General features: G+C 54.8%; 1 protein-coding gene across 1 annotated transcript in view; it reads left to right on the forward strand.

Annotated features, from left to right (window-relative positions):
* Nucleotides 1–21,542, forward strand: part of WDR1 (WD repeat domain 1) — a 42,771-nt gene extending 21,229 nt beyond the window's left edge. The window contains exons 6-15 of the mRNA XM_072737780.1: nt 5,903–5,980; nt 6,326–6,406; nt 6,742–6,975; nt 7,502–7,589; nt 9,364–9,520; nt 10,957–11,044; nt 13,775–13,885; nt 16,666–16,839; nt 18,441–18,585; nt 20,422–21,542. Of these exons, the coding sequence (XP_072593881.1) occupies nt 5,903–5,980; nt 6,326–6,406; nt 6,742–6,975; nt 7,502–7,589; nt 9,364–9,520; nt 10,957–11,044; nt 13,775–13,885; nt 16,666–16,839; nt 18,441–18,585; nt 20,422–20,528 (1,263 nt within the window). The 3' untranslated portion in view covers nt 20,529–21,542. The remainder of the gene's footprint in view (nt 1–5,902; nt 5,981–6,325; nt 6,407–6,741; nt 6,976–7,501; nt 7,590–9,363; nt 9,521–10,956; nt 11,045–13,774; nt 13,886–16,665; nt 16,840–18,440; nt 18,586–20,421) is intronic.
* The last annotated feature ends 2,516 nt before the right edge of the window (nt 21,543–24,058 follow it).

Consider the following 24,058-nt stretch of genomic DNA (forward strand, 5'->3'; position numbering starts at 1 on the left):
CTGTCACCCATGGGCCCTGCGTAAGGACTTGGCTGCAGACCAGGAGTGGGGGACACTGGGTGGCAGCCCAGCGCTGCAGCTGTCTGTCTCTGTGACCCCTGGATGGGCTAGTGGTGTGTCTGGGTCCCCTCAGGAGATGGGACAGTGATGGCCCTCTCCCTATGGCCCCACAGAGCTGTGGGAAGATGTGAGATGCTGGTGAACGTCTGAGTGTCCATGGGGAGTTCTCTGGGCTTCTGTCAGAGAAGATTCTAACAGACTCAGTTGGCCAGTGTATAATGGATGGGAGAACACTTGGGGCCCTCCACACCAACCCACAATGCCTTGTAAATTGTTGACAACCGTGTGGATCAGTCTGACTTACCCACATATATCTGCCCTGGACCCTGGAAACCCCAGGGTACAGCTGTAGTGGATGAATGGCTGCCTGCCTGTCTAGGCTCCAGCTCCTTGCTGTCTTCCTTTGACCGTGTTTAACACCGTGAGATAAGGGGTGAGCATGTCCGGAGCACAGAGGGGTTGCCCTCAAATTGCTGCCTTGAAAAAGAGTAAATTGTGCTCTCAAGTTCAGTACATGCTAAAGTAGAACGTTGGTGGTACAAGTACCCAAGGGGAAGTGAAAGCACTATTTCAGACAAACCAGAGTGACCATACATTCTCAAGTCAGACCACTTGTCCATCCTGCTGGCCTGAGTGGGGGTCGAATTGTTTTTCTTTTTTATTCTTGAGTTTACTGGCTTAAACCGGCTGCTCACGTGGTGCAGAGTGAGCGTAGACTTCTGGTTCTTCCAGAGCTGAGTCATGGATCAGCTTCACCCAGACTCTGCTAGGCCCTCAGGCGGTCAATTAGTGTTAGTTTTCCTTTTGCCTAAATGTGCTGTGGGCTCAAGAGGCTGCAGGAAGATGGGATGGAGGACCCTTTACACGGAATAGGCCCCGGCCCACCCACGTTACAGATGCCGTGGGCCACCTGGGGAGGTGGCTTCCAAGGGTCATAGGAAACCATATGGCATGGAGTCTTTGGGCCTCACTGCCTCTGCCTTTAGCATTCTGTGGACAAGGTCCCTTGGGGGACCTGAGAAAAAAGGGGCAGGTAGGCCCTTACCTACTCCTGCTTCTGCAGCAAGAATTTCTCCTTGCCTCTCTCAGCCCTGCAACAGATGCTTGGCTAGCTTGCCCGCCTTGTCTGTGCACCTAGCCCTCGCGGGCATTGGACAACTTTGAGTGCTCCTCTGGCCTTGTGCTTCCTCTTCTGTCGGCCGAGCAGGTTGGCTGCTGGGACTGATCGTGGATGCCCCTTATGGAGCAGGCCCTTGGGAAGACTGTGTCCCGTCCCACAGCCAGGCGTTACGGTCAATATGATAGTTTGTCTCATTCAACGATTGCTCAGTCGGCACTCAATTACTTTGGGCCCGTTTGTCTAGTCTATGGCTGTGTGATCTGAAAGTGGAAACTTCCAGTCTGTATTTGTGAGAGCAGACTGAGCACACCTATGGCAGCGGGGACACCTGGTGTGTCCTCTCCACCCAGGTGTGCTGTGTGGTGTGGTCGGCTGCTCCCGGAGTGGCTGTCCCCTGCCACCTACGTGCTCTCACCTATCACAGGTGGCTCTAGGTGCGGGTGCCCCACTTCCTTCTACACAGCGGAGGTGAGTTGAGCTAGAAATCCGTCTTGGCTATTATTAGAGGCATTGCCTTTCTAGACAGTTAATTAAAATTGGAGCTCTAATACGCAGGATTTTCTGGTCCTATTTTTCCTGTTTCCTGACTCACAATGGGGCAGAAGCAGCAATGTCATTCCTTCAAATTGTATCAGGTGCCTGCTTTGTCCTGACCCCAGATGGGGCCCACACAATACCCTGCCTCATCCTTAGCCATTCTGCCTTCCACCCTTGCATCTGCTGGTCTTGCTTTTCAGAGAGCCATGGGTACATTAGTGCTGGTCATTCTGGGGGTTGGCAGGGCAGGTCTCCTCCTCAGCAGGCTGTGGCTGATGGCAGGGGAGTGGCCTGGCCAAGCTCACATGGACAAGCTTCCTGTCCCTTTCTCTAGAGCAAAGTGGTAGCTGAACTGGCCTGTCCAGGTGGCAAAAGAGGCAGGCAGAGGAGGGGGGGTCACTTCTGTGCTTCTCAGCCAAGCTGAAGCAAATGAAGGATGTGTTGCTACCCCTCCAAGCCCCTTACGGGGAAGACTTCACAGAGTGAGGGCGAAGCCAGGTGTGGAGGGGACCGTCCACTGAAGGAAGGTGAGGCCGTTTCAGGTGAAGACGGGAAACCATTTTCAGAGCACCAACTATGGAGCTTGTGCTGACCTCAGGGAGGATGAGGAGGTGCACGCAGGCATCAGAGCCTGTTTCTCCCTCCATGAACTGATGACAGGGAACAAGACAGGTGGGCAGGGCATTTCAGTATGTTAATAGCAATTGTACGTTCAGGGGACAGCTGAGGCCAGTGAAACCAGGGAGGGCTCCCAGAGGGGACACCTGAGCTGACACCAGCTCGTCTGCCTGTGCTCGCTGGAGTCAGGCCATGGAGCCCAGTGGTGCTCTGACCCTATCCGTGACATGGGCTCAGGTACATTACTTATTACCTAATGGCTTCAGGACTCTGTTCTCAGTGTCAGGAAGGGGTGACTGTGGGTCAGGTGATGATGGGGGAGGGATAGTGACAGCAGGGGGTTCTAGGGAGGATCCACTGACTTGGTCCCCGCCAGAGCTCTTGTTGGCTGTGACTGATGGGAGGGCAGGTGTGGACCAGAAACCGAGGGCCCTCCGCATCGGCGGATGGCCTGCAGGGTGGTGCTGTGACTCTTCCAGGGAGCATGAGAAGGGCCAGGGGCTGTGAGCCCTAGCTCAGTGGGTAGTGGCTGGGCTGGGCCACCAGAGGAAGGCTGGCATGTGTCTGGACCCTCCCTGTACCTTACCCCTCAGACCCTTCCTTCTTTGTACTCAGGCCTTACCTCCCTGTGGAATAGGCTATTTTTAGCCCTCACTTTTTTGGTTAATGGGCTGTTCCCGGCTGTTTCCCTTTAAGTGGGCTATTTCAGGAGCAGACAGTAGTTTCCTGCTCATTTGGACTCTTGGCTCAAGCTGCGGGAAAAGCTGACGGAGAGGAGTTTCTAAAGCTAGAGACCTTGGGTTCACATAGCACCTAGTCCCGGGGAGGGGGGAGGAGGGGTGCATCTGCTGTTTCTGGCCCTCACCAAACCCAGGCTTGCCCAAAAGGCTGCCTTGTTCCGGGGCCTGAGGAGGGCCATGCCATGTCTCAGCAGAGGATGGCCACAAACCCATCATACGCAATGCTCCCTAAACATCCGGGATGCTGAGTACTGTGAGGAACCAGATCCAGAGAGATGGAGGCAGATGATCAGGGGAGAAGGCCTTTCTGAGGAGAGACAGCAGCATCATAATGGGATTACTCTGGCCACTGGGTGGTTGTGGGTAGGTGCCGGGCTTGGGTCTCTTCAGGAGGGCATCCTAACTTGTGAGCTGGGCTTGGGGTATAGGAACATTCCTGAAGCCAGGGAAGCAGCAAAACTGGAGTGAGGTGATCTGCTCCATCTGTTGTGTATTCTTTGGGCATCCCAGTTTTTGGGGATAGGATCCCTACTTCCCTGGGTCAGCTGTGGCCAGCTCCCTTGTAGCCTTGGGTGGATGGTACCACGGTGGTATTTGGCATTTGACCAGTAAGGATTGGACCTGGGTGGCTTTGCCACAAGGCGCCCGGCCTGCCCAGGCCCCAGAGGCAGTGCAGTCGAGTCGAGAGTTCTGGAAGAGAAACAAGAGACTCCGGTTCTCTCTGACCCTGGTTGTCTCCTAGGAGGAGCCTGGAGGCTCCCCAAGGCCTGTGCAGCAGTAAGGTGATGGGTGACTGGGGCAGTGGTGGAAGCAGACAGTCAGGAGGGCTTGAGAGATCCTGGTTTTGAAAGCAGATCCGTTCCACTGTGGTTTGGATTGGTGGATTGCACCTGCTGTGAAACATGGAGCACAACACCTCAGGGCAGGGAAGGTCAGCCTTGACACAGGTGAGCACAACCAGAAGCTCAGGTCCGTGGCCTTGCTGTCACCCTACAGACCTGGCCTGGTTGAGGCTGGGCCCTAGGAGGCAGGTGGGTGGCATGTTAGTAACAGGACTGCTCCCAGTGGTCACAAAACCAGGGCCACATTCAGGCTGAAGCCACTAGCCACCCCCCCTACCCCCCCGCATCTCTATCACAGGCACTGATGACAATGCCCCAGAGGATAGGCTCTTCAGTCAGAGCACGGTTCAGCCCCACAACAGTGCTCGCTTAGAGGAGGCAGGACAGAAAGCCAGCTTGTGTGGATCACCAGTGTCACGGGGCTCAGAGTGCTCAGGCTTTTCTGTGTCTGCCCCTGCAGGGGATCCCTCTGAATGACATGAAGCGTTAGCTGCTTCTGGCCTTGTCAGCTGAGGGAAGTGATGGGATTGCTGAAGAGCAGGTTGCGGGGCTGGCTTTGTGCACCAGCTCTGGACCAATTGCCGTGGGGCCCAAGGTGCCTGGCCTAGAAGTGTCAGCGGGTAGAGATGGCAGTCTCGTGGTTCCACGGGACCAGAGCTACCTACACCAGGGAAACTCCAACTTAGGGATGACTGTTCTGCTCCCCCTCCCAGTGGGCCTCTGCAGACACATGGATTCCTCTGATCCTGCCTCTGTGGCTCACCTCCTTAGGGTCCTGGCCCCCATTTCTTATTCCTGGCCTGGGTGTCTTCACCAGTGCAGCGAGCATAGTGTCCTTGGAGGGTTGTTATTACAGGAGCGCTACAGATGATGTGTTTACCTGATAGTGTCCTGGGGCCGCCATAACAGAGTACTACAGACCAGGGGCTTCATTGGGAAATTATTCCCAATTCTGGAAGCCAGAGCCTGAGATCAGGTGTTAGCAGGCTTGTGTTCCCCCTGACTCCTTCTAGATTCTTTTCCCTCTTCTCCTCCATCTTTACATGCTCTTCCCTCCCCACCCCCTGCCTGTGTCTGTTCCGATCCCCCTCAATTGGGACACAGTTGCATTGTGTCCCACACGTCATTGCATCAGGGCCGCCCTACAGACCTCACTGTAACTCGATTGCATCTGCACAGACCCTGTTTCCTAAGGAGGTTTCTGTGCACAGGTTAGCACCAATTCATGATTCCTCCTCGAACATGACCCAGACAGGTGTAAGCCTTTCTGATAGCAGCTTCTGATTTTCCTTCAGTGCTTGGGCTTGGAGGGCGAGGTGTGGGCAGGGGATGGGCGGCGGTGGTCTTCCTGAGGTTAGGTGTTGATACCTGCCGAAGCCCTTGGCCCTTCCTACCTTGAGGAGAGTCAGTAGTTTGCTAAAGGGGGCTTGCAGGTGGGGAGGGGGCGGGGGAGTGTTTGGAGGATATTCTCTTAGGCAAACCCTTGATAGAGGAAAGTGAATTTACTTATTTGGGAAAGGGAATCATTCCTAGAGATCGTTTGGAGTCTTACTCCCTGAAAATGCAAGACCATTGTTTAATTTCTTCGGAACCTCCCTAGGTCTGCTCCATCCTGATCCCTGATCCCACTGGGCACCTACTGTGTGTTGGCTTGGAGACTCAGGGAAGAGACCTAGGGTTCTGGGCTGGGGATGAGGATGAGGGGAACCCAGCATAGCGACCAAGCGTGGGGAGGGGAGGCCTAGCGGGGGGACAGCCTCCTGGCACAGATGGGCCTGGGCCAAGGCAGGCAGGCTGAAACAGACCTCCCAGTGAGTCAGGAGCCGCCTCGGGCTTGTGTAGTGAAACTCGGAGGTCTTCCCATGGACTCACACTTCACATTGGCAGCCGGAGCAGATGTTTGAAGCAGACTGCATATTTCATAAGGAAACTCCTAGAACCTCCTGTCATCAGGTGAATAACCGTATGCATATGCTTTCTCGCAGGACCACAACCGCTTTGTCAACTGTGTGCGATTCTCTCCTGATGGGAACAGATTTGCCACGGCCAGTGCAGATGGCCAGGTGAGGCCCGGGGCCCGGTGCAGTGGGGGCTCATCTGTCCGCCTCCCAGCTGTTCCAGGCAGACAGACCTCCCAGGAGGGACTAGGACTCTCCCCTCATCCCCCTCCTGGAAGCGCTCGGTTCCTGGGCTGTGTCATCACAGTGTGGGGGACCCCTTTCCATTTCTCTCCTTTTAAATGGAGCTGGAAACTCCGCCTGTTAGCACGTATTTCAGATTCCTTTTTTAAGAGTCACGGTAGCAAATTCTTGACGGTAGAGCCAGGAACAAGGAAGAACTCATTTCGAGTGCCAGCTGGTGAGAGCATCCTCCCACCTGTGACCCACATGTGTGTTATTCCTTGAAAGATCTACATCTACGACGGAAAGACAGGAGAGAAAGTGTGTGCCCTGGGAGGAGACAAGGCTCATGACGGAGGCATTTACGCTGTGAGTACGGATCTGTGTTGTGGGACTGTCTGTGACTCTGGCGGGGCCCAGGCCACGTTTGCAATTGTTGGCTCACAACTTGGGAGATTAAAAGCGTGAAGTGTGAGGGGCATTGAGGTAGGGGCGGTGGGAGAGTGCTTCAGGGGCACACAGAAAGGGTGTCGTGGCCTCGAGAAACCAGCTCTAGGAGCCGGCACCTGGACACCGGTCCCTCCGGGTCCCTCCTGGGCTTGGCTTCTCCCTGCTCAGAAATGGAGGTGGTGGGTGGGTTGCTTTCAGAAGCCCCTTCCCCCTCTGTGCTTGCTGACATGTAGCCCATGGTTTCATTTGAGTAGATCAGTTGGAGCCCTGATAGCACCCATTTGCTCTCTGCTTCCGGAGACAAAACCTCTAAGATCTGGGATGTCAATGTGAACTCTGTCGTCAATACGTTTACAATGGGCTCCACCGTTCTGGACCAGCAGCTGGGCTGCTTGTGGCAGAAGGACCACCTCCTCAGCATCTCTCTGTCTGGGTACATCAATTACCTGGACAAGAACAATCCCAGCAAGCCCCTGCGGGTCATTAAGGTAAGGCTGCGCCAGGCAGGGGCTCTGCCTGGAGGGGCTGGCAGAAAGAGGTGCACACCCAGCGAGGGAAGGGGAGAACCTGCGTGAGGCTGAGTGGGGCACCAGTGGCCCTGGGGGTCTGGTCACGGGCAGGATGCCAGTTGCTTTGGAATGTGTGAGTTTAGCAGAAAGAGGCTAGGGGCTCAGGCCCTTGGGCCATGGGGATTGGGACAGTGGCCTTCACCCTGCTATCAGGAGTCCCTGTGTCCTGAGGAGAAGAGCTAGCCAGGAGGGAAGGGCTGCATGCTGAGGTTCGGTCAGATGGCTGGTCAGCTAGGGAAAAGCTGGCCGTGGCTCCTGGAAGGTGTTTGCGGGCACACTGCGGGCGGCACAGTATTGGGACTGACTTCAGGCGCGGTGTCGAGGGTCTTCTGCCTCGTCTCCCCCTCCCCCCCCAAGGGCACAGTCCATGTAGGGCGGTCAGCAGGTCGCAGAGGCAGAATGGCATGTTCTCAGCCCATGCCACCCCATCTGTCTGTCTCCACAGGGTCACAGCAAATCCATCCAGTGTCTGACGGTGCATAAAAACGGCGGCAAGTCCTATATCTACTCCGGGAGCCACGATGGACACATTAATATCCTTTGACTCACAGAGCTGGCTCCAGGGCCACTGGCAGGAGAGAGGGGACTTTTCTGTCCCCATGGAGCTGGGGCCCCAGCCAGCCAGGTGGCGGCAGCAGGGCTCCAACCAGCCGCGGCTGCTCAGGCACGCTGTGTCCATGTTGGGGGCCCCTGGATCCAGGCTGCAGCCTCCACCTGCTGGGTCACTTCTCCCTGTGCAGCAGTAGGTGGCTGTTCAACTCTGAAGGGAGCTGCTGCTCCCACCCGAGCCCCTAGTACTGCCCGGTCCCTCTCACAAGCCATGAGCCAGGAGTCTGGATTCAGTAGGACCTACAACCTGTCAGCACTGTCCCCATTTTAGAAATGGAGAACAGAAGCTCAGCATGTTCAGGTGCCTTCCCCAGAGTCACACCGCTTGTCGGCAGCAGCTGGGACTGGGACCTGCATCTCCCTTCTCCTGGTGGGGTATTTGTGGTCCCAAGAGAATTTTCCCTAGAGGCATGTGAAACTGCCCCTAAGCCCCCACTGTGTGTTTACGCCCCTGGGGCTGGTATCCCCCTCCTCCCAGGACTGCTGTCTGTAGAGTGGGGTGCAGGTAGTCACCAAAGGCGCATCATCAAGCAGTTCTCTTCTGCTGCCCACAGTGGGGCCCTGGAACTGCGTGAAAGGCCTGCACCTGTATGGACCGTGTCCTAGTCCACATGCTTCTTACCTCCTGGCAGGGGTTGTCCAGGAACCCCATGTTTCTCACCTCTGCAGAGCTGAATTTTCCCTGTGGGGCTTCACAGTTTCCGCAAGAGAGCTCCAGGCTAGGGAGGTCTCCCTGCAGTCCTGGGGTAGGAGGGCAGATAAGTCACCCTCTAACCCATAAAATGTAAGGAGGGGAGTGTTGGGGGATAGGGGGGTGCATTAACATGAGGGGCAAAGAAGGCTCTGCAATCTGCCCCTCCTGGTGCGGCGTGCCAGTCTGCAGTCATGCCGTCTCAGCTGCCCTGCCTTGGCTCCCCTCCTGGCGCTACGCCTCCCCTTCCAGATCTTCCCCAACTCCAGCACCAGTGCACCCTGGCATGACCTCTGATGCTCTCAGACATTTATGTGTCCTTGGGTATCAAGTGCTGGGGTCTCTCTCACAAGAACATGTCCGCAGTGGAGCATGCCCGTGGCTCTCGAAAGGCGACAAGAATCTTCATTTGAAATGAGATTTCCAGTTGTTTCTGTGGAAGAAAAATCTCATCACTTAAAACACCCCTCTTACCTGAGCACCTCCGACTCCGTCTGTAAACGAGCCCTGCCTGGGTGTGTCAGCTCCAGGATGCTACCTGGCGGCACCTGGCTGGCACCCACTGAGCAGGGGGGTACAGCCAGCCTCCTGCAGACGGTCGTGAGCTTGACAGCACGCCACAGAAAGCAGAGTAAACATGGGCTCAGCTGTGCAGCGCCCAGTGAGCAGCTGTTCCCTCACTATGGGAGCCCATCATGGGCACCTTGTGATCTGTGGGTACCCCTAGCTGGTAGGGATCTGCACGACTCCTTCCTTGGCTCCCTTGGTCTTGTGCAGCACTGCTGCAGGAGGTCCAGTTCCGGCCTACTGATGGACTGGCTGTCTCGCAGCTTCACTGGAACATCTGTTCTGGAACTCAGACCTAGACTTGCCATGTAGACTTCCCCTCGGGCCCTGTGCTCACAGTCCTGTCCCAAATAGGCTGCCCTGAATGCGGGACAGCCAGGCCTTCCCGGTGGGGCCTACCCTGAGTCCAGGAGACTGCTCTTCCTTAACCCCTGCCCCACATTACTGGGATTCAGAGACAGGGGAGAATGACTCCTTTGCTGGGAAGGGCCACACGAACCAGGTGTCCAGGATGACGGTGGACGAATCTGGGCAGCTGGTGAGCTGCAGCATGGATGACACAGTGCGGTACACCAACCTCATGCTGAGGGACTACAGGTGAGGGTGGCCGGGGGCCGGAGCATACCCTGGAAGAGGAGCCTTTTGCCTGCACTGTGTGCCGCTCTCGAGGGCACTTTGCTCCTCTCACTGCTCCCCTCCGAATACTACTCCTGTGGCCAGGCCCTGGGCCAGGGGCCAGGTTAGAGTCCGGGTGACCCGTGGGGATGGTGCTCAGTCTAGCCTCTGCCTGGGAAGCCAGGCGGAGCATCTCAGCCCACATGCCCTCCCTGTTCTGTTCCTCATCAGCAAAGGAAGGTAACAGGAGATGGACGAGAAGGCCCGGCGCGGCCCTCAAAGGCTCCTGACACATGGCAGGTGCTCTAAAGGACAGATAGGCACCCAGGCAATCCGTGGAAGTGGCAATGTGGTTTAGCTTGGCTCCGGTGCCTTGGATTGGCCATCTTTGGAGCTGGGGTAGTAGCTGTTAGCAAATAATCTATAGTTTCCTGTGCACAGTGAGGAGGACGGAGAGCAGGGTCTGACTCGTGGAAGTATGGACTGGCACTTGTAGCCCCCACGCCCTTGCTGTCCTCAGTACACAGACCCCTGTCCTGGGCTTGCCTCGCTTGAGGCAAGAGGGGCAGAGAAAGCTCTGCATGGGGGAGGACGTGTTGGCGGCCCTCACTAAGGTGCTGCATGGGCCTCACTTGCCTGGCCAGACTGGGCGTTAATTATGAGTTGGTCGAGCTTCATGAAAAGTGCAGAAAGTGTCCCAGAACCTGGTAACCAGGCCCTGGCCTTCCTCTTCATGCTGCCCTCTGGTGACCCTGCATTAGCACAGCCCCCATGAAAGCCTTCCCACTGCTCATACTGCCTCACAGGACAGGGACCCTGAGGCTGAGCCATGGGGACCCCCCCCACTTGGCCCAGTCACATGGGATTTTCCTTAGTTTACTATTTTCAAGAAGTTTGCACGTGTGTGCGCACGCGCATGTGTGTGGGTAAGATTTTTCCAAGAACGTGTTTTCATGGTATTAGCCAAAAACGAAGACACGATTTTCATCTGTGAAACCATTGATTCTTCCAAAGTATCACCCTACTGAGCTGAGTGGCTGTGACCATGGGAGTAGGAGGTGGGCTCAGTTCCTTCTCCACATAGGGATTGCCAGGGTGTGGCCAATGGACACAGGACGAGATCGGGAAGGGCTTTCCCAGGGGGTGGTGGACAGCCCTCACACCACAGCAGCAGAGGAGCCCCCCCTTCCCCACTTCATCGCTTTCTCTACCCCCTCTTCGCTCCACCCCCAGCCCCTGCAGGATTTCTCCTCTCCCTGGAGCTGGGAGCTCTTTCTCCTGGGTCCCAGGTTTTAGCACCTGGCTCCCTCGGTGTGGATGGAGCAGAATCTCCACTCGCCAAACCCTGAGTTGCTGTGGGTGTGCAGCGCCGAGCCCCCGTGAGCTGGACGTAACGCCTTTTCCCTTGTCTCCACCAGTGGTCAGGGAGTTGTGAAGATGGACGTGCAACCAAAGTGCGTGGCTGTCGGCCCTGGAGGCTATGCTGTAGTCGTGTGCATCGGGCAGGTACGGTCCACTTCAGCTTGGCTGGAAGGAGTGGCAGGGCAGCTGGGCGTTGCTGGTGGGCGGCCGCATCTGACGTGTGTCCTCCTCCGGCGTCCTGTTCGGTGGGAGCTCTGATGCGTGTGTGTCCGAGCACCCCTTGCATGTGTGTTCACTCAGTCTGGGAGGCACGGGGTCCTCCCCATTATACACATAAGGAAACAGGCACCGGGAGGGTAAGTTCTTGCCTGGGGTCTGCAGCTGACAGAGGGCACAGCTGGTATTTGAACCCAGGCAGCCGTCAGGTATCAGCCTCCTTGTGTGTCTGTCAGCCCTTGGGGCCTGCTGGGGGCCCAGCAGGAGCAATGCTGTCTTTCCAGCCCTGAGCCTCGGAGCTGTGTGACTCCATGTGTGTTCCTCACCTTCTCTGAGCTCTGGTTTTCCGCTCCCTGACAGCTCACAGGGAGGCTTACGAGGAAGTACACGCGAGGCTCCTTGGAGCCTTGCAAGTTCCTTTTGTAAACGAGGCTGAGGCGGACAGTGATCTGGCGCACCCGAGGCCAGAATGGGATTTGGAATCCCAGCTCTGCAGCCTGGGTTCTCATTCAAGGCACATCCCTACACCTTTCCTTTGGAATTTCTGGAACAAAGTGCCCTTGGCTGAGACCCTGGCATGACCACTGACTGCATAAGCATACTGTTCCAAAGGAGGTGGCATCTGTCAGTAGACCCGGGCATCTCAGGGTATAGATCAAGGAGGGCAGGTGTGATCGAGCCTCTGATGGGAGGAGAGACAACCCTGCTGAAGAAAGCTGCCATGCAGGGTCCGCCACCCCTCCTCCATTCTGTGCACTTAATTGCTCCGGGGAGGCTGGTTTTGTGTGTGTCCTAGATAGCAGGAACTTCTGCCAAGCAATTACTGCCAGCAGCCTGGATGGGTCAGTGGGGGAACGGTTGGAATGAGTGTGCGGAGAGCCATAGCAGCATGGGGGCTGGGGGAGCTCTGAAAGGCAGCCTTCTAGAAGCACGGGGGCTGGGCTGCCTCTCCATGGGGTAGGCTCCGTGTCTCGGGCCCCAGTTTCCTGTCCTGAAAGGCCCTCCAAGGCTCACGGCGCAGGAGTGCACGATTGTTCTGTGATGTGCCACTGCTACCCTGGCTCTCTGCCCGCCCTGGGTAGGAGGCTTCTGTAGAACCCCTCCTTGCAGGTCCGAGGATCAGCAGAATGTGCTGGGAGGGGCCCGTGATTTTAGCTCAGGAAATAGCTAGGTTCATGTCTCACCTCTTAGGCGAGTGGCAGCAAATGCTTGTACCCCTGGTGCTTAGCTGTCGAATGGGTAAATCCACTTCCTGAGTCATCCAAGGGGCTGGCGAATGTTTCTCAGCCTGCATTTTCAATAGTAGATCTTATCAAGGGTGCTGCCACCTGTCTGCCTGGGGGTGGGGGTGGGGGCCTGCCTGCCTTTTGTGGGGCAGCTGGTAGCTTGGGCAGGGGTACAATGGGATGAAGCCAGAGCTGTCACAAATCTAGGCCATGCTGTCTGGGAGTAGTCCAGTGAGCTAGGAGCAGGAGGGGGAGAGGCACGTGGGGGGAGGGCACAGAGGGCCTCTTCTGTGGGCACCAGAGGGCAGAAGGTACCGGGTGGTAGCCAGGGATTCTGAGTCCCAGCTTGGTTTTGAGAGTTGAAAGGTTTTGGGCCTATGATTCTCTCTGTACCTTGTTTTCTCTTCCATTACAGGGGTGGGGGAGGCGGTGATCCTGTCATCTCCAGGGGCGGAGTGTGTGTAGTACTATTAGCATGTGGCACACGCTAAGTGGAATTTAGCTGCTATTTTTGTTTGCTTTTATTAAGGACTTTTTTTATCCAGGGAAGCTGAGGCTTAAGACAAAGCTGTCCCCACAAGCAGTATGCGGCTGTGGGAGGATCATGCCCTAGTTTGTCTGTGTGCAGGTCCTCATAGGGTCTGGACACCGGCACACCTCAACCCTGCATGGGGACCCTGTCCTGCGCCAGCTGGAGTCGGGGAAGCAAGGAGGTGCTGGCTGGGGAAAGCCCGCATAGGCGTGGTGGGCTGGGTGCCTCCAGCCGTCTTGCTATCACCATCTCCTCCCACCCTGCTTCCAGGGACGAGGCGAGCTCTCGTGGGAGGCTGGTTGGGAGCAAGGAGCTTCTGTGGACCTGGGGCCCAGCTCTGCTGTCCGTTCTCGGCACCCACACCTGGGACCCTGTTTTCTGTCTGGAAGACGGGTACCAACAGCGTCTCCCCAGCTGTGGGAGACGCTCACAGGGGCGCACACAGGATGCTACAGGGCAAAGCTGCAAAGGGGGTTTCTTTAGACCTGGAAAGCCAGAAGTTAGAATCCTGCACTGTTCATTCCCTGTGTTGCTTTACAGCCTTGTTCTTCGCTTGTGTGAAGAAACGAAACGCTTATGTTCTCTAGAACCTCATGAGGGCGCCGTCCCACAAAGCTTGTTTACTGGGTAATGAGAGGAAGGGAAGTTCAGGTGTCCAGTGGCTTCCTGAGAAGTCAGTGCTCCTGGTGATGACAGCAGCCCATCCTTACTATGATTCTGTGACTAGGCACAGTCACTGTCCCTGATGGCTGATGAGGGAGGAAGTACCATGCAGGGTCACAGGGCCCCCACCTCCAGCAGGCTCCGGGTCAGAGCCCGTAGCTGGGCCGAGCGGTCTGTCCCCAGCCTCAGCACCCTGTCCCGGGCCTTGGCACCCTGACCGCCGTCTGTGATTTTCAGATCGTCCTGCTCAAGGATCAGAAGAAGTGCTTCAGCATCGACAACCCAGGCTACGAGCCCGAAGTTGTGGCAGTGCACCCCAGCGGTGACATGGTGGCTGTCGGGGGCACGGTGAGTCCCTGTCCCTCACATTCTCTGCCCCTGGCTGTCAGGAGGTTTGGGGGTGACATGCGCTGTGTGAGTGTCAAGCTGTCCCGAGGTAGAACAGGAGGGAAGTGGTGGGAGAGCAAGGGTCCAGCCCTGAGCAGGGGCTGGCCTGGGACGGTGCTGCTTGGCCGTCAGCCGCATGAGTGCTTGGGGCATGCGTGACCTCTCTCACTGAGCGAAGACCTGCATGGGTGAGCTGGGCTGGCTGGTTGCAGGTAGGACTCTGGCTAGAAGGTTCCTAGCACTGGCGAAGCAGCACTAACCCAGTGGTTCACGGCTTTCCTTCACTGCTGACATCTGTCCTGCACAGTGTGGACTCCTGCTGCCCTCAACTGAGAGCCGCAGGGACCCAGTGGTCCCTGCCTACCAGGCCGAGTCCTTAGTGCTTTACAGACCAGCTCCCTTTGTTCCATCCGGCCCCAGGGGGCTCAGGTGCCCTGATAGAGGGGATTCTGCAGCCGAGATGACCGACCTTCGCGCCCCCAGGAAGGAAGCCAGCATTGAGCAGCACCTGCCGTGCCAGAGGCCAGCCTAGGGGTCACCTGCAGGTGCTTCCTATGAAACCACCTGCTCCCCAGCCACTCAAAGACCCCTGGGGCCAGCTGCCCACCAAGAGGCCCATGGCTGTTCTCACAGAGCCACATGAAGGCTGATGAAAGGCTGGTACGTGGGCAGCGCTTTGCCCAGTACCTGGCCTGCGGGATGCGTCAGCTCTGCGCTCGCTGGCCACTCCAGTTGCTCACCAGGCAGTCCCGCCTCCAGCCTCAAATCATCCTTGATACCCTGCACCCAGCCTGTAGAAGGACCAGCCAGACAGGCCACTGGGTGTTCTGACTGCAGGTCAGAGTGCCTGCTCAAGTGGGTGAGGGAGGCCATGGACGCCAAGTCAGCCACCACTGCCCAGACACAGAGGGCAGGGCTCATCGTCTTTACATCGTAGCTTCTCATCTGCTGTCATCCTTGGTGGCAGTAAGACATGTGGGCTTTACCGTTTTGCACCCATGTAAGCTGTTTCCAGGGTCAGATGTGTCCTGTCTGTGGCTGCCCCTCCATGGAGTGCTGCATCTCCCTATCACGCAGCCCTACCCCTGGACTGGGCAGCAGCCCCACTGGTTCCCATGGTTCCTTGGCGCTGCTCTCCTGCATGTGCTCTGCCCGGACGCTGTCCCTATAGGCCTGCACCCCAGTAGTGCTGCTGGTCCCTTCGGGGCCCGTCACCCTTTCTTGCCCGAATACCTGCCCTCTGGCATGTCTTGAGAAACAAAATGCCTTCCCTTTTTCAGGGAGTTGTTCATAGCTGTGGTCCTGGGGCAGGAGGTCACAGTGAGACGTGGGGTTTGAACCTGGTGTTCCCCCTTGCAGGGCCATAGCACCGTGCTCTGCTTCTTTCTTTGACCTGTTACTTTTTTTCACTTGAAAAGAGATGACTATCTTGTCCCTTCAGCTACCACCTCAAGGTCTTGGCAGCTCTCATCTTCCTGGTGCTCTGCGAACCATGGGCCTGTGAATCTCCGTGATCACACAAGACACATCTGTGCTTGTACCAAGTTTCCCCTTTGTCCCACACACACTAGTGGTCTCCATTGATTTTCATGGCATTTCAGCAAGTGGGTGTCCCATCGCTTAGCCTGGTGGTGGACATTGGTGGCTTGTGCCTTCCGTGATGACCTCTGTGTAGTCTGTGAACATAGCCATTTCCTTCCTTGGAATGGTTTCCTTGTGGGCAGTTTACTCGCAAGACCTGGAGCCCAGACTCCTGCTGTGGGTAGGCATCAGGTGGGCTTGTCACTTCCAGGGCATCTGTGCTCAGAAACCCTGCAGGGCCGACTGAGCTATTCCTCTTGTGTTAGAGGCAGAGCCAGGGCTGTTTCGTGGACACAGCTGGGAGACCTTGGATTAACTTTGCCTCTCTGACAGCTCAGCGACCCCAAGAGGGCAGGCTGGTCCTCGATCGGCCTCCCAGGGCAGCCTTGGGCACTCACAAGGACACCACCTGTCCCTCTTCCTTCTGTCTGCCCATCATTTTTCAATCCCAGAACCTGGACGAGGCTCTGGAGGCATGAAGTTGGGTGTTCCCTGGCCTGGAGGAGAGGTGCCCAAGGGGTGTCAGCCTGGCTAGGCTCCCAGCACAGGCGGAACTGCCAGCAGAGCTGTCAGACACCCCTTCAGAGGCTCTGGCCGAGGAGAGCTAGGTAGAGACTGATGGGCATCCCGGGCTCCAGGGGACAGCCCATGGGCTGAGTGGCACAGGCCCTCTAAAAGAGCAGGTGTGCCTTCCCTGTGAAGAAGTGCCTGGGTCACGACAAGGATGGGAGACAGCAGGCTGGACAGAGGGGTCTTGGTCAGAGAATGAATCTGTGCCCAAAGGAACTTGCTGGGTGCTGAGAAGGGCCGTGTGGCCGGAGGGGACAGAGCCAGACCAGGGGCCCTCACTGGAGCGCTTACACATGTATAGGTGGTTCTCCACGTTTGGCCTCTGGATACCTGGATTAGAACTTATTGGAGTGTTTATGAAAAAGGGCAGTCTTGAACACCCAAACATGCAGAATCAGAATTGGGGCGCCTAGCATTCAGCATTGTAGTGACCTTCTGGAGTAATTTTTTCATGCACTGCTGAGTACACCGTGGGAGCTGCTGAGAGGTCTTAGGGGGGCGTCTGGAGCGCGCGCACATGGTGTACATTCCTGTGTGTGCTGCCCCAGTGAGCACATCGGGAAGTGACTCACCGCCCCTCTGTCCTGCAGGACGGGAATGTCCGCTTGTACTCCATCCTGGGCACCACGCTGAAGGACGAAGGCCGGGTCCTGGAGGCCAAGGGCCCCGTGACCGACGTGGCGTATTCCCACGATGGCGCCTTCCTCGCCGTGTGTGATGCCAGCAAGGTGGTCACGGTGTTCAGTGTTGCCGACGGCTACTCGGTGAGTGGATGGGCTGCGGAGAGCATGGCTTCTCCCTGCTGTCATCAGCATTTGCAGAAGAACTTGTGGCTTCCTTGCTCTTGGAGCTGAATGCTGTGGGACGAGGCGGCGTACCCTGTCGTCTAGGACCTGGTGGTTTTGTTAGTGGTGTAGAACAGCCGCCAGGAAGTTAGGGCCCTGGGTGGCAGCGAGGCCTGCTGTGAAGACAGGCTGGTTGGTCCACCTGGGCTGTCTGGCTAAGTGACTTCCTGGCTTTGGGGACCTGGTTTTCTTCTCAAGTCTCATAGCCATTTAAAGTCTTGTGAAGATGAACTCGGATCATCCGGCACAGCCTCGTGTGGGGGCACTGGGCAGTGGACTGGTGAGGGCAGACCAGGGTGCAGAGACACCTGGGCGTCGGAGGGCAGCCGAGGGGCGAAAGCCTTCCATTTCATCATGGAACAGACTTGGCAGTGGGAGCTGCACCCCGGTTCACAGACTGAGCTTTGTTAGGGGTTCAGTCACTTGTTGGCCAGAGTGGGGGGTTGCAGGATGGAGGGTCTCCGGTCCCTGGGACCTGCACCCCATCAGTCCCCCAGCACTTGGATGGTTTTGGAATGCAGCAGAGGCAAAAGAATTCACCACCCAGATCTTGCCATTAACATCTCCCTGTGTTAGGTTACCCATCCGATAATCTCGATTCTGGGTGTACTTAAAGTAAATTATAAGCATCCATACACTTCCCCATAAATTCTTGTGCTTATATGTTATTAACAAGAGTTGAGGGTTTTGGGGGGTTTTTTTGTTTTTAACCTATCTGATACTATAATGTTAATTCTGACAGAAGGAACAAGTGAATGTAGGACATAAACCTGTAGCCGAGACCTCCATCGGCCTAATGCCCCGCCTCCCAGGAGATTTCCTTCTGTCCCTTAACTGCATTTCTCAGATTTTGTGTTTAACTCATTTTAAGTAATTTCCTTCATATACAACTGAAGTCTTGTTGAGGGCATGCCAAGTCAGCAGTCTACAGAGTGGGATCAACAAACACAGCACGAAACAGGCAAACTGGAGAAAGAAAATCATCAAGTCGACCCTTTCTAGGGATTAAGAAAATGGAATGCCCTGAAGAGAAAGCATTCCTAAAGCGTCCTTGCCCAGCTTGCAGAGTCCTCGCTCTGGGCTGCAGAGTGGTGGGTGGGTGTCGGGTGGGGAGGCCGGCCTCCCTCTGCTGCCCCAGACACTCACTGAGTGCCACCCACCCTAGGCGGGTGCTTGAGCCCTCATGTCTGCACTGCTCTGTCTGCTGGCTGGGCCGAGCTCAGTGAAGGAGAGTGGGCACACCTGGCACCACAAGCTGCGTGCTGTGATGGAGGCCCTGGGCTCCCGGGGCCGCAGTGGCTGCTGCCTGATGCTGGACCGCGCCCTCGGGCGCCTCATCACGGAGCAGCGGGCACCTCAGGTCCTCATGAGGCCTCCGTGAGGCGTGCCAGGTGCCTGGCAGAGAAAGCACTGCATATACATCGGCCCTGGTGGTGGTCACTGCAGGCCGGGGGAGATGACCTGCGCCACTCCGGCCCAGACCCTGACCTGCTACATCTCTGTTCTCAACCCGCCACTAGGAGAACAACGTTTTTTATGGACACCACGCGAAGATCGTCTGCCTGGCCTGGTCACCAGACAACGAGCACTTTGCTTCCGGTGGCATGGACATGATGGTGTACGTCTGGACCCTGAGTGACCCCGAGACCAGGGTCAAGATCCAAGGTGACTCTCGCTTCTGCCTTGGCTCCTTAGAGTGGCTGTCCCCGGGGCCCGAGGGTCCCATCTGTGCTTCTGGGCTCTTGTTCTGTGGGCCCCTACTAGACCCTCAGAGGGATGGAGGACGTGCATGTTCCTAGCGTGTGGGCAGGTGGTCTCTGTACCCCAGGCACATGCCTTAGCACATGGAGGGGGGGGTCCCTCTTGATGTCTGTTTCTTAGTCCATAACAAAGTACCACAGCCTGGGCAGCTTATAGACCACAGAATTATTGCTCATGGTTCTGGAGGCTGAGGGCCCAGATAGGGGGTGGGCAGTCCCAGACTTCTCATGGGGCCTCCCACACAAGGAAGGGCGGTGCTCCACAGGGCGCATAATGAGGCACTGATCCCCTTCGTGCCCTCAGCTCTTTCTCGGCATACAATTTTGAGGGGCAGACACAGACATTCAGACCCCAGCACTCCTCTCCCCCGCCCCACCCCTGAATTAACTTGCTGACCAGGTTCTCTCCACAACCGGCAGTGCCCAGTCGGAGTGTAACAGAGCCTCATGTGCACTTCACATTTTTTTAGCAGCCCCATTTAAGAATAGTCTCACCTGTTTGTTTGTTGGTTTTTTTAAAATTATTTTTATTATTTTTACTTTATTTTAAGATTTTATTTATTTATTCATGAGAGACACAGAGGCAGAGACATAGGCAGAGGGAGAAGCAGGCTCCTCATAGGGAGCCCGATATGGGCCTCCATCTCAGGACCCCAGGATCACACCCCGAGCTGAAGGCACATGCTCAACTGCTGAGCCACCCAGGCATCTGTTTTTTGTTGTTGTTGTTGTTTTGTTTTGTTTTGTTTTGATAGTAAGTTTTATTTAGCCCAACATACATTTTCTACATGTAACATTTCTTCTACATTTCTTCTACATTTTTCTACAATAACTCACTTCAAGGGCTCTAGTCACATGTGGCTCATGGCCCCAAGAGGGACTGCACCTGTCCAGGGTGGATCAGAAATCTTCCTGTCCCAGTGCCACCTGTGACCGCACTTCTCTCCTGAACCACTCCTCCCTGGCCTTCATGTGCTGTCCACTCCCCATCGTCCTTATCTACCAAGTGGGCAGCCTTTGGCATTAAAACCAATGGGATGATTTCTATTTAAAAATCCATCTGAGTCCACCTCTAAGGCCCCTGGCACCTGCTGTGGAGGGAGGGCACGGGCAGGCTGCAGCCCCAGCCAGATGGGAGGGCCAGGCTGGAGGCGGTACAGGACACATTATCTGGGGCCTGCTGGTGTGTGAGGCTTCTAGTAAGACCCAGCAAGGTCACGATGCAGCTGGAGTCCGTGGGTAGAGGCGGAAACCTGAGGGGGAATCTGGTAATCTCTGGTGCACCTCTTACAGAGGGGTATTTCTCAGGGTATTCTGGTCACTGGTCCACTTCTTATAGAGGTTTCTCAGTCTTTATTCATTGTCTCTCCATCTTATTACAGCAGATGGACGAGGAAGCTGTGTATTTTCTGTGCATTGTTGCTTTATGCATCAAAAGAAAGACTTTTCACCCCTTTGTGGGAGGAGCAGTTTATCTCCCAAGGGACGTTTCTGATTGTCGGGATGGTACTGTGTCTGGGAGGGAAAGCAGGGATGCTGGGCTGAGAAGACCTGCACCCACCTTCCATCTTCCAGATGCTCACCCTTCTGTGAAGAGGGCCAGGGGTCTGATGAACAGCAGCCCACAGTCAGCTCTGAGGGCCAGTTGTTGGTGTTGGCACAGCTTATCCTGTGCCCCTAGTGTGGGGCATTGGGGGAGCAGAGATGCTGGGCTTCCCTTAAGTGCCTGCTTTCTCCCTAGATGCGCACCGTCTCCACCACGTCAGCAGCCTGGCCTGGCTGGATGAGCACACGCTGGTCACGACCTCCCATGATGCCTCCGTCAAAGAATGGACAATCAGCTACTGAGGAGCCCCCTCCTTTGGACAGACCGAATCAGGGACTAGAGCTTAACCGCAGCAGAACACGTCATTTCTCTAAATATTTCTGTAATGCGCCCCCATGCCCCCCACCCGCTCAGGAGGGAGGGCCTTCACTCGAGTGCCCTCGTCTCTCTGCAGGGTGTTCCTATCTGTACACGTCCTTCTGAAAGCTTTAGACAGTGACAGTTTGCACATGAAAAATAAAACAAGCACTTAAAACAACTTGTGGAGCGTAACTAAAACCCCCCACCCAGCCCAGCCCCGGTGCAGAACATTCCAGAGGCAGAGCCTTGAAAGCACACAGACCTGCCCCCGCGGCTCTTGCTGTCTGTCCGGGGAGGCCACAGTGGCAGGCCGCCCCCGACCTGCAGAACGTCCTGTGCTGGCGAGACGAGGGGGCGCCCGTGGCAGCTCAGCAAAGCCTGGGGTTCTGTGTAGAGCAGGTGCCGCTCGGGGCCGGGGCGCGTGTGCCACACCATGTGGCGGCCTCTGCAGCCAGCGGGGCACACTCGTGAACCTTGTATTCACTGTCAGTTTTTGTGCTTGATTTCTAAGAATGGAATTGTGGGATTTTTTTTTTTTTTTAATGTATCTTAACTGTCGCCTGTCCGTGTTTACAGGCTAGCGCACCGAGGGCACCACTGTCTCCGGGTTTTCGGAGCCTGAGTTAGCCAGACCCGGGCGTCTTGGCCACCGTTTTGCTCTCCTGCTCTGATGTGTTCCTGTCTTTCTTTCCTCCTTCTGCCCCCAAGAGCAAAGGTTAATTTAAAGGCAGAGGTGACGTCACTGTAAACTAACCTGTCATGGTTTTCACCTTTTTTTTTTTTTTCAGTGCAGAAATTAAAAGTAAGTATAAAGCACGGTGATTTGTAGTTTTTTTGCGTGTGTTGGAATTACTGGTAAATGTTGGCTGAGAGCAATCGCTCCCTTTGCACTTGTGAAAACACTTTGAGCGCTTTAAGAGATAAGACCAAGAAGTGATTAAATGTCTTTCTCTTCACTGTGGATCGCTGACTTTGTGTGGCGGGGGGGCCTGCGGGGGAGGGGACGTGGAAAGCTGTGTCGGACCCTGTGGCTTCTCCCCGGCCTGCAGCCTCAGAGGCATACGGTTCAGGAACCCGAGTCAGGAGAGAGAAACCCCCAGGAAGGGACCGTGACTTCTGGATCCTCATCCCAACTGCCAGAATGCTGTGTGACCCAGGCCACCTCACCTCCCTTCTCTGGGCCTAAACTTGTTTGTAAGCTGAAGACATTGTACCAGATGTACCTAGATCCCACCTGATACTCCGTTCTGGGGCAGGCTGTGCCTTTTTTGGTACTGCCTTCAAAAGTAAGGAATAACATGCATTTAGGCATTGAAAAACCATTCCCAAACATTCATATTAATCATGAAAGATGATCTTGGCTAGAAAGATAACATTGTAAAGATGTCTAAATTTGCAGTTCCAATAAAAAACGTTTCCCCTCCTGGTTTCATCATACTATTCTACAACTCATATATGAAATGGACCTAAGAAAGGAAATGAGGATTGTTAGTCTAACATCTGGAGCTGGAGCTGCCACAGACGAGTCCAGAAGTGTACTTCATGCCTGTGCATTTGGATTTGGGGACAAACGGCTTTTCATTTCACATCAATGGGAAAATGGCAAATTACTTGCTGAACAGTGAAGATTCAGTTACGTACCAATCTGAAAAAAGATTGCTTACTTGTCCTCACACCAGACTAAATTAAAAGTAGATCCAAGTTTTAAATTTTAAACAATGGAGTTTAAATAATACTAGGAGAAAAGTTCAGGGACTTTGTGTCACTTCAGACATGAGTGTAAGGATGACAAAAACTATAAGGGATAAAAGATTGATGCATTTAACTTTTTTTTTTTTTTTTTTTAAGATTTTATTCATGAGAGAAGCAGAGGGAGAAGCAGGCCCCATGCAGGGAGCCTGATGTGGGACTCAATCCCAGAACCCCAGGATCATACCCTGGGCCAAAGGCAGTCGCTAAACCACTGAGTCACCCAGGGATCCCCCTTGACTAATTTTTAAAAGTGTATTGAGGCAGAAGAAAAAACTCTTGGTAAACAGATTTTTAAAACATGGCAAATGGCACACTTTCTACACATGCGAGGCCAAAGGCTGTATGTGTTTTGATGTTCAGCATAATTTCCCTTGAGTACATGGAATTTTTCAAATGGAAGTTTATCCATACATGGGAAGTTTTCAAAATCTGTGATGGAAAAATAAGTCATAAAATAATGCATATAAAGTCACCACAGTTATGGAAAAACATCACAGGTGAGGATCTTTGAAACCAACACTTTCAGATTGAGAAGACCAGTGAAGCTGGGGGCCAGGAGGACACCCACCAGCCAGCCAGGTGTCCCCTCCCTCAACTCCACTCCTCACTAGAGGCTCTTTCTAAAGCATAACTTGCCCCCAAGATCCCTACTATAGGAGGGAGACCTTCATGCTGCACCCTGTGACTCTAAAGGAGAATGGAGCGTACTTCCAGGCAGGGGTTGTTAAAGGCTGGGTGTATCCATCTCTGCTTCCACCCCTGATGTCAGAGATCACATATTCCAGAAAGGCTTGGCCATAGATGGAGGAGGGCCAGCAAACCTGCAGAGGGTGGTGTGAACAAGTAAACCTTAATTCCATCCATCCACTGAGGTTTCGTTGTTAGCACAGCAGAACCCATCCCAAGCTGAGTTAACGCAAACAAAAACGAATGGTCTGCATGTGGGGACCGTTCGTGTCTACAACAGTATGCATCAACTTCCACGGCTGTAAGATGGGGGTAATGGTACATGTCTCAGGGTCGTGTAGGAATTATGTGAGATACTCCAGGTAAAGCCAAAGTCGGTTTGGCCCACAGTAAATGCAGTAACATTATTGTAGATGTAGAAGGAAGTTTGCCAAAACTAACATATAGTAGTTGTGTGGGACACCAAGTTACCATCATCAAATGGAATAATATACAATGAACTGTGACCTGTGTCCTAGGAGGAAAATCTCAGGAGGGAAATAGAGGCAGGCTTCCTGGAGTAGGTGTTCTCTTGAAGCTGGGGAGGAGGCTTTCAGAAAGCCAAACAGGAATCCAGTTGTGGCATCCTTGAAAAATATCCAAGAGTATTTGATATCATCATCCAATGTTCTTGTTTGGATTCATTCGTCTCTTCCATGGAGATAAGTATAAACTTCACATTCTTTAATACCAAAATCACTATTTTTTAAAAGATTTTATTTATTTGAGACAGAGAGAGGCAGAGGGAGAAGCAGGCTCCATGTAGGGAGCCGGACATGGGACTCGGTCCCGGGTCTCCAGGATCACGCCCTGGGCTGAAGGCGGCGCTAAACCGCTAAGCCACCAGGGCTGCCCTATTTTTTTTTTTTTTTCTATTCTTGCATTAAGCCCCAGGTTTCTGTGAGAATCCTGTTTTCTGATTTACCCCTGGCTATCACAATCCTGTCTAATATCAGGAGTTAGCAGCCACTAGGAAACAGAAACTGAGAAGGGA

The sequence above is a fragment of the Vulpes vulpes genome, chromosome 14 (genome assembly GCF_048418805.1).
Source record: "Vulpes vulpes isolate BD-2025 chromosome 14, VulVul3, whole genome shotgun sequence".
Lineage (NCBI taxonomy): Eukaryota > Metazoa > Chordata > Mammalia > Carnivora > Canidae > Vulpes > Vulpes vulpes.